A 10,013-nucleotide genomic window follows, 5' to 3' on the forward strand; every position below is an offset into this window, starting at 1 on the left:
AAGGGAAATACTTCATTAAACATTCTTCACTTGAATTAATTTCCAAATGAAGATTTGAGATCATTGAAGGTTATTCTTTTATATTGAGATATTTCCTATCAAGCAGATTCATCAAAAGAAGCATGGTTTCTGTTATCCTCTGACATAATCACTCAAAGGCAAAACCATGCCTAATGGATCAGACACTGAAGTGAGATTCAGGGAATCACCTGGATCCTGGTGTCAGTTCTAATTCAGTAGCCATGTGGCTCTGGGTAATGCCCTTCACCTACTAGAATATGGTAAAGGACTCTGATTTTTCAGACGGATATATTACACAAGCCAGGCTATTTACTTCCACAAGCACAGTAACCTTATATATTACTCCTACTTAAAACAAACTTCCCTCGGGTGCATGACAAAATACCTGCTCAAGCATCAGGCCCACCATGCTATATGTTTTCTGCTTATCTTCACTTCTCAAAGATTGATGAATTTCACAATGCCTCTGTATAGAGGAATACTGCAGTTATTTCTGCAGTAGCTTGAACTGAACGAGTTTCAGCTCTCGTTTATGTTTTACAATAAATTCTATCATACACATTATGTTGAAAAAAATTTGAACTGTCTCCCTAGGGTTTAAACTTATAGTTTGTTATTTAAGCAGAAAACTCTTGTCCTAACTTGTATTTGCAATAGCCAACACCATTAGATCATGATTATTCATTAGGTGGCTGAGTTCTTCAGTCACCCTCTGAAGTGAACAACTGTATATGCTCATTTCCCCTCTTGGTCTTCAACACTGAACCCCATTGTCCCTCCCTCCTTCCTAGGTATCAAGTGTCCGTCTCCCATGCACTTCTGTCTTCATGGCCTACATGGTGCACTTGTAAAACTGGTTTCCTAATGCCTGTATTTGATTATTGGATTCACCTAATGCAAAACACACCTAGCCCAATAAAAATATGCTAGTGGGTTAGATTTCTTACAGGAATTCACACACAATAGCAATGGACAAGAATTGCTTGGAAAAATATTCGTATGTCATATGGGTAAACACGGGGATATTGAAAGCAACAACAATGAGCACAATAGCAATGAAATAATTCTGTGAAATACTGTCTCTTTCCTATGGGTCTCGAGTTCCCTTTTCAAAAATGCAATGGCTCTGAAATTAGCTTTTCATTTCCAAAATTATATTCAGGTTGTCTACGATCATCTCAAGGTCCCACCTAGAGATATTTTCTTAACATTGCTTTGGTGGAAGATTTTCCTGGCCTCCTTGGGAATCACATTCTTTTTAAAAAATTCTCTCATAAGATTTCTCTAATTTTACACAAAATACTAAATAATATTCTTGACAATGAGGCTCATTTATCCTAAATATTTACTGCATTGACCAAAGAGAGCTGTGGAGGTATAGTAGCCCATCAGAATTCTTCCATATTGGACCGAAAAATACAGACCTTCATTGCCCGTTTTGGAATAGGTACTGTCCACTTCATACCTATAATACTAAGGGAGGCGCTGTCTAGTATCTTGCCCCAGGACCTCAATTCTTCTTCTTTTTTTTAATTCTAATCTTTTTTTTTTTTTTTCAGTTTTACTTATTTATTTATTTTACTTTACAATATTGTATTGGTTTTGCCATACATTGACTTGAATCCGCCATGGGTGTACATGTGTTCCCCATCCTGAACTCCCCTCCCACCTCCCTCCCCATCCCATGCCTCTGGGTCATCCCAGTGCACCAGCCCCGAGCACCCTGTATCATGCATTGAACCTGGACTGGCGATCTGTTTCACATATGATAATTTACATGTTTCAATGTCATTCTCCCATACCATCCCACCCCTCGCCCTCTCCCACAGAGTCCAAAAGACTGTTCTATACATCTCTGTTTCTTTTACTGTCTCACATACAGGGTTATCATTACCATCTTTCTAAATTCCATAGATATGCGTTAATATACTGTATTGGTGTTTTTCTTTCTGCCTTACTTCACTTTGTATAATCGGCTCCGGTTTCATCCACCTCATTAGAACTGATTCAAATGCATTCTTTTTAATGTCTGAGTAATAATTCATTGTGTGTATGTACTATAGCTTTCTTATCCATTCATCTGCTGATGGACATCTAGGTTGCTTCCATGTCCTGGCTATTATAAACAGTGCTGCGATGAACATTGGGGTACACGTGTCTCTTTCAATTCTGGTTTCCTCAGTGTGTATGCCCAGCAGTGGGATTGCTGGGTCGTATGACAGTTCTATTTCCAGTTTTTTAAGGAATCTCCACACTGTTCTAGATAGTGGCTGTACTAGTTTGCATTCCCAACAGTGTAAGAGGGTTCCCTTTTCTCCACAACCTCTCCAGCATTTATTGCTTGTAGACTTTTGGGTAGCAGCCATTCTGACTGGTGTGAAATGAGGACCTCAATTCTTTTTCTTTATCTCATGAGGTTCTGCCAGTTTAAAGAAAGTCTTCTGTTTTTTCTGTCCTGTAGAGCCCTGTCCCTTTCCTGAAGGGCTCAGGAAAAGTTTGATTTCGTGGATTATCAGGATTTTATCTTAATGTTTGGCTGAGAGTGGTGTACTTTACGGGCTCTTATATCCTACACAATAGGAAATAATTACAACTGTAGGTGTAAAGAATACTCTGTAACAATTGAGAATGACAGACTATCTTCTCCCTCACAGAGGAAAGAAGAAATAAAATACTAAAATGAAATTACTGAACATTCACAGAATTGTGAAAAGGACTGTGGTGGGGCCACCTTGTTTCTCGTAAGTGGTCACCAGTGTTCTCTTAATAAGATGGAAGAGGCAGGAGATATGCCCACAAGTAGTTCAAAATGCATATCTCCTATGGGTTGATTTTGTGCCTCTAAAATTAATGTATCTATGCCATAAACACTCATATGTGATCATATTTGGAGATAGAGTATTTACCAAGTAATCAAGTTAAAATATGTTCTTTAGAGTAGGTCTTAATCCAAATGAGTTATATCCATATGAAAAGGGAGGAGCCTTTTGATGAAAGTGAAAGAGGAGAGTGAAAAAGTTGGCTTAAGCTCAACATTCAGGAAACTAAGGTCATGGCATCCAGTCCCATCACTTCATGGCATATAGATGGGGAAACAGTGGAAACAGTGTCTGACTTTATTTTCTTGGGCTCCAAAATCACTGCAGATGGTGACTGCAGCCATGAAATTAAAAGACGCTTGCTCCTTGGAAGGAAAGTTATGACCAACCTAGACAGCATATCAAAAAGCAGAGACATTACTTTGCTAACAAACATCCGTCTAGTCAAGGCTATGGTTTTTCCAGTAGTCATGTATGGATGTGAGAGCTGGACTATAAAGAAAGCTGAGCGCCGAAGAATTGATGATTTTGAACCGCGGTGTTGGAGAAGACTCTTGAGAGTCCCTTGGACTGCAAGGAGATCCAGTCCATCCTAAAGGAGATCAGTCCTGGGTGTTCATCAGAGGGACTGATGTTGAAGCTGAAACTCCAATACTTTGGCCACCTGATGCGGAGAGCTGACTCATTTGAAAACACCCTGATGCTGGGAAAGATTGAGGGCAGGAGGAGAAGGGGATGACAGAGGATGAAATGGTTGGATGGCATCACCAACACAATGGATATGGGTTTGGGTGGACTCTGGGAGTTGGTGACGGACAGGGAGGCCTGGCGTGCTGTGTTTCATAGGGTCACAAAAAGTCAGAAACGACTGAGCAACTGAAATGAACTGAACTGAACAAGGGAAAATCAGACATAGATACATACATATAGGGAAGAAAATGTGGGGAGGTATAGGGAGATTTCAGCTATCTACAAGCCAAGGAAAATGGCCAGGAATGGAGGCCCCTTATGCATTCACACCTTGTGTAAGATCCAACTCAGATGAAACCTTGATTTGGACTTAGAGCCTCCACAAGTATGAGACAATAAATGAATGTGTTTAATTGACCCAATCACTAGCATTTTGTACAGGAGCTCTAGAATACTTGAAAGTGTTGAGGGTATTAGTCGCTCATTCATGTCTGACTTTTTGTGACTCCATGGACTGTAACCTGCCTCGCTCTTCTGTCCATGGAATTTTCCAGGCAAGAACACTGGAGTGGGACTCCATTTCCTCCTCCAGGGGATCTTCCGGACCCAGGGACTGAACCTGAGTCTCCTGCATTGCAAGTGGATTCTTTACTATTTGGCCATTTTCTAATACTTATATAATATTTAAATGATCTTAATTAGTTTTATAAAGTGAACAATAAAATAGATAATCATACTTCTTACACTACTGTCACCAGACCCGAACACCAGACCCAGGAAGACCATTATTGGTTTAGTTAGGATAACCTCACTATAGGGTGGCTCCGTGACTGTGGCTACCAGTTTGAGTCCCTCCTTGGCTGACATGGAGTCAACATGAACTTTTTAGCTTCTCTGATGAATGCCCTCGCCATCCCTAGGATGTTAAGCTGAAAACCATGAAGGTTTTCCACTTCAAAAACAAGAGAATAAGGGCTGGAAAAGAATGACATTAGATCATCTGAATGAGTTAGGGTAGAAACTTCTGATTCTAGGGAGTGTGAAATGAGTTTTTTTTCCTGAATTTTTTGTTGCACTTAACTTCTATGCTGTGTTGGGGTCCTCTTTATAAGTGAATCCAGAAACAATGGTAATGTTGAAAGGGTTTCTGAATGGGGTATGCCTATCCTATGAACACCATCATCCGTGAGTTGAGACTTGCAAATTGTTAACTCAGCCGTGAAGCCATTTCCCTTATTTTGCCTTTACAGTGAACCACAACATTGCAAGGTGATTGCTCACTAGGCTCTTATTTCCTCAATCATCAACTGAAGTGAATAATTACTAGTGTTACTCCCCCTTCCAGTCTTCAACATCAAACTGCTTTTCCCTTCTCTGTCCTACATTTCTTGTATATCAGAGACCTTTGAGGTCCCAGCTATCTCTTTAAAACCCAATTGTTTTGTATTTTTAATGTTTTTTTTTTATGACTGATATGTTCATTTAATTTCTGAAGTTACAAATGTGAAAGAAACACAGCTCTTTAAAATATCTAATGGATTCTGTTTCTTAAAATTACTTCCTACATAATATATGTATTATATTTAGGTCTTTAGTCCATTTTGAGTTTATTTTTGTATATGCTGTTAGAGAATGTTCTAATTTTACTTTATTGCATGTAGCTATCCAGTTATGCCAGCACCACTTATGGAAGAGATTGTCTTCTCTCCACTGTATATTCTTGTCTTTTTTTACTATAGATTAATTGACCATAAGCACATAGGTTTATTTCTGGGCTCTCTCTTCTGTTCCACATATCTGTTTTTGTGCCAATACTATACTGATTGTATTAATGTAGTTTTCTGATATAGTTCAAAGTCAAGGAACCTGATTCCTCCAGTTCTGATCTTCTTCCTTAAGATGGTTTTGGCAATTCAGGGTCTTTCATTTTCCATACAAAATTTAAAATTGTCTGTTCTAGTTTTGTAGGAAATGCCTTGGTATGTTCATAGCAATTGCACTGAGTATGTGGATTGCCTTGGATAGCATGTTTATTTTAACAATAACAATTTTTCCAATCCATAAACAAGGTAAACCTTTCCCTCTGTTTGTATTATCTTCACTTTCTTTGATCAGGGTCTTATTTTTTCTAAGTACAGGTCTTTCATCACCTTAGGTACGTTTATTTCTAGGTGTTTTATTTCTCTCTTTTTTTATTCGTTTTCTCTCACCCTAGTGGCTTGTCAGCAATAAGAGTGATCATTTTTTGAGAAATAACCACTATAAATAATTAATCAATTCCAGTATGTGTGGTATTTGGGGGACCTAAATAATGTTTAAGAAAAGAATTTATAATTTGCAAAATGTTAAATATTTTTAATGTGTATGTGTAAGTATTCCTGTTTCTGTTTGTGTTCTGTATTTGGAGAATGGGATTTTGTCATTCTCTTCATACTGATCATTGGTTTTGATAAATTTTAGAGATAATAGCTGTTCATTTAATTCCTATGATTTTCAGGAGCACTCTGCTGAGGAAGCCAGGACATTTTGCTCATGCCACTGTAGATCAGTCTGGAGAAGAGTCTGTGTTGGAGTAAAATGTATACCAAGTGACCTGAGCCACTCTGATGCCTGAAAGAGCTGGAGTTATAGAGGTCTGTCATACTCTCTCAGGAAGCTCTAACTGATTATTTCATTTTTCAACTTAGGTGAATTTCACTGGGTTTGGCTGAAAGTGAAAGTGAAGTTGCTCAGTCGTGTCCAACTCTTTGCGACCACATGGACACCAGGCTCCTCCGTCCATGGGATTTTCTAGGCAAGAGTACTGGAGTGGGTTGCCATTTCCTTCACCATGGAATCTTCCCGACCCAGGGATCGAACCCAGGTCTCCCACATTGTAGACAGACACTTTACCGTCAGAGCCACCAGGGGAGTTTGGCTGACTGGGGGTTAAATGTGGGGGAGGGGCACGTCAGGAGTTGGGAAGTGGGACGTCCAGTGTCACGTGACTGGGCTGCCATAGTAACAGGCCTCCCTGCCTTGCATCCAATCAGATATGGACAGTGTCTGTGACGTCAGGGAAAGCAGGGCCTATAAATTCGGCCAACGGCCTTCAACCCCCTCACTGTTCTTCTGGGCTGAGCTATGGGGAATGGTGGCTCTGTCGTGTCCTAACCATCCTCTGACAGCTATGAGGAAGACGTGATCACCAAAGAAACTGGCACCTCCGAAACTGAGCCCTCTGAAACGGAGATGGCGAAAGCAGAGACCTCCAAACCAGAGCCATATGATGCAGAACCAAAAAAGGCAAAGCAGAAGACAGCTAAGGGCCGCTGTCGCCGTCGCCGGCACTGCCATAACGACAATTTCTCAAGTTTTGCTACCTACTTCCCTAGGGTGCTGAGGCAAATGCATACAGGCCTGAGTCTTTCCCACGACTCCATGAACATCCTGGATTCGTTTGTGAAAGATATGTTTGAGCGGATTGCCAAAGAGGCCAGGCGCCTGGCCTGCTACAAGTGCTGCACCATCACGCACGAAGACATCGAGATAGCTGTGCATCTTCTGTTGCCTGGGGAGCTCCGCAAGTATGCCATAACTGCGGCCACCAAGTCGCTCATCAGATACCACACCTGCAGATGAACTGCCTCTGGACTGTCTGACCATCTTCCCCTTAGGCCCTACATTACTCTTTAAAACATTTCTACCCCAAAGAAAACATTATAAACCTCATTAACTTTGCTTCAATATGTGTCGGTTGTGTCATTTGTTCGATGGAAAATCGTGTACTTTTCCCAACTCGTCACTTTCCTAAATGGTTATTTCTATTCATGATTTCTCAGTAATTTTAGGGATCTTTATGGTCAAAATTCTTTCCCTACAAGTTTTACTGGCCTTTTCCATTTTCATTCTCCCATCTATATTTAGGTATCATCCAGAGATTTTTATATGGGGTATGCTGCTGCTGCTGCTGCTGCTGCTAAGTCGCGTCAGTCATGTCCGACTCCGTGCGACCCTATAGATGGCAGCCCACCAGGCTCCCCATCCCTGGGGTATAGCAACCGATAAAAAACAGTGTGGTCTTCCCGGGTGGCTCAGAAGTAAAGAATCTGCCTGCAATGCAAGAGTTGCAGGAGAGGCAGGTTCCATCCCTGGGTCATAAAGATCCCCGGGAGGAGAGCATGGCAACCCTCTCCAGTATTCTTTCCTGGCGAATCCCCATGGAGAGAGGAGCCTGGTGGGCTACAGTCCATAGGGTCTGCAAAGAGTCGAGCCCCACTGAAGCAAGGTAGCACGCAGGCACACAAAGAGCAGTGTGTGTGTGTATGTGTGCTCAGTCACTCAGTCATGTCCGACTCTTTCTGACCCCATGGACAGGAGCCCGCCAGGCTCCTATCTCCTCGAAAATTTCCAAGCAAGAATACTGAACTGGGTTGTCATTTCCTACTCCAGGGGATCTTTCTGTCCGAGGGATATAAGCTGTGTCTCTTAAGTCTCCTGCATTGACAGTCAGATTCTTTACCACTGCACCAGCAGTAGCAGATGTAAAAATCACATTTACCCATTCTATTCCTTCAATCACAATTCACTTCCATGTGTAAAATAGGACTCAAACACAGTGTAAAATAAGAAAATTCTAAATTTCTGGAATCAAGCACCATATCTTCTGAAATTACCTTATCCAGATTTCTCTGATCCTATTTTTTGTTTGAAACCTATAACATTTTGCTTAAAAAAAAAAATCCTGACTGAATTGCAAATTTTCAGGGATGATGGGATAGTCCAGTGACAGTGAACGTAGCCACAGTCTCCACAGTAGCAGCCAATGAGGGACTGGTAGCCCATGAGATAAAGCAATTGGCCAAACGTATGGTAGAGTGAGGAGGGCTGAACAAATAACAACCTTCCTCTGACACTCAGCCTAGAGATGGAGCGGGAACGTGGGGTGATAGTTTCCCTGATGTTTTTCCATTCAGGCACCTGCTGTTAACCATGGTGATGTAAGTACAGGGATCCATTTCTTGGGGCTTCCCAGGTGGTGCTAGTGGTAAAGAACCTGCTTTCTTATGTGGGAAACATAAGAGCCATGGATTCAACCCCTGGATTGAGAAGATGCCCTGGAGAAAGGCATGGCACCCCACTCCAGTATTCTTGCTGTAAAGTTCCATGGACAGAGGAGCCTAGCGGGTTACAATCCATAGGGTCTCAAAGAGTCAGACACGACTGAAGTGGCTTAGCATGCACACATCCATTTCTTGGGTCTTCCCAGGTGGTACCAGTAGTAAAGAACCTGCCTGCAATGCGGGAGACACAGGAGACCCAGGTTCTGTCCCTAGATGGAGAAGGTTCCCTGGAGGGGGGCATGGAAACCCACTCGAGTATTCTTTCCTGGATAATTCCCAGGGACAGAGGAGCCTGGTGGGCCACAGTTCATAGGATCACAAAGAGCGGGACACAACTGAAGAGACTTAGCGCACATGCATGCATCCATTTCTTGTTGTGGGACATGTCTCTAGCTCCTTGCATCAAAATAAGGAGGAGGACGATGTTCAGCAATAAGAGAAATAAGATGACTCCTTCTTCTACCTCACGTATTTGACTACTATTGCTTATGATAGTATTTACTGAATTTAATTTCCATTGTGTTTTCTTCTTGGTGCATTGACATTTTTATTTCTATAAGTATATTGCTGAATTTCAAAGTAGTTGGTAATTTTCCTATTCCTTTTATTTTTGTTTGTTTTGAGATATTTTTTATTTTTTAATTAATTAATTTTTATTGAAGGATTATTGCTTTACAGAATTTTGCTGTTTTCTTTCAAACCTCAACATGAATCAGCCTAGGGTATACATATATCCCCTCCCTTTTGGAGCTCCCTCCCATCTCCCTCCCCATCCCACCCCTCTAGATTGATACAGAGCCATTGTTTGAGTTTCCTGCTCCATACAGCAAATTCCTGTTGGCTATCTATTTTACATATGGTAATTTAAATTTTGGTGTTACTCTTTTCATGCATCTCACCCTCTCCTCCCCTTTCCCCTTGTCCATAATTCTATTCTCCTATTTCTTTTTTAAAAGATTGATTTCAAGCTTACTACATCCTTGGAGAGAGAGAAAGCACTCTGAGATTTCAGTCCTTTTTAATTTACAATGATTTTCATTAGAACTTAATATTTCATTATATTTTAAATTATTCATTTTTGAACTTTAAGCAACAAGGATATGCTGTATAGCACAGAGAAATATACAAATTATCTAATAATAAATGTAAACAGAGTATAATATATAAAACAACGGAATCACTGTTATAAACCTGAACAAATATAATATTGCAACTCATGAATATAATCATAAAAATTTTTAAAGTTAAAAACAATTTATCAGTACCACTGTTATTGGATGTAGAAATCTGTGAAGGATGTGACTCTCAGCAAAACAATGAGAGAAAAGCTAGGAGGATCTAAAAATTCCAACCTCTTGACCCCAGCTGTAGTGTTTTCTCT

General features: G+C 40.7%; 1 protein-coding gene across 1 annotated transcript; it reads left to right on the forward strand.

The window, feature by feature from the left end:
• Positions 1–6,635: 6,635 nt before the first annotated feature.
• Positions 6,636–7,256, forward strand: LOC113887742 (histone H2B type 1-A-like). Its single transcript, XM_027534942.1, has one exon. It carries the CDS (start codon positions 6,762–6,764, stop codon positions 7,149–7,151), a length of 390 nt encoding a protein of 129 aa, XP_027390743.1. The 5' UTR covers positions 6,636–6,761; the 3' UTR covers positions 7,152–7,256.
• The last annotated feature ends 2,757 nt before the right edge of the window (positions 7,257–10,013 follow it).

Source organism: Bos indicus x Bos taurus, chromosome X (genome assembly GCF_003369695.1).
Source record: "Bos indicus x Bos taurus breed Angus x Brahman F1 hybrid chromosome X, Bos_hybrid_MaternalHap_v2.0, whole genome shotgun sequence".
Taxonomy (NCBI): domain Eukaryota; kingdom Metazoa; phylum Chordata; class Mammalia; order Artiodactyla; family Bovidae; genus Bos; species Bos indicus x Bos taurus.

Coding starts and splice junctions, on each gene's coding strand:
- LOC113887742 (XM_027534942.1), top strand. CDS start 6,762: ATGGCGAAAGCAGAGACCTCCAAACCAGAGCCATATGATGCAGAACCA.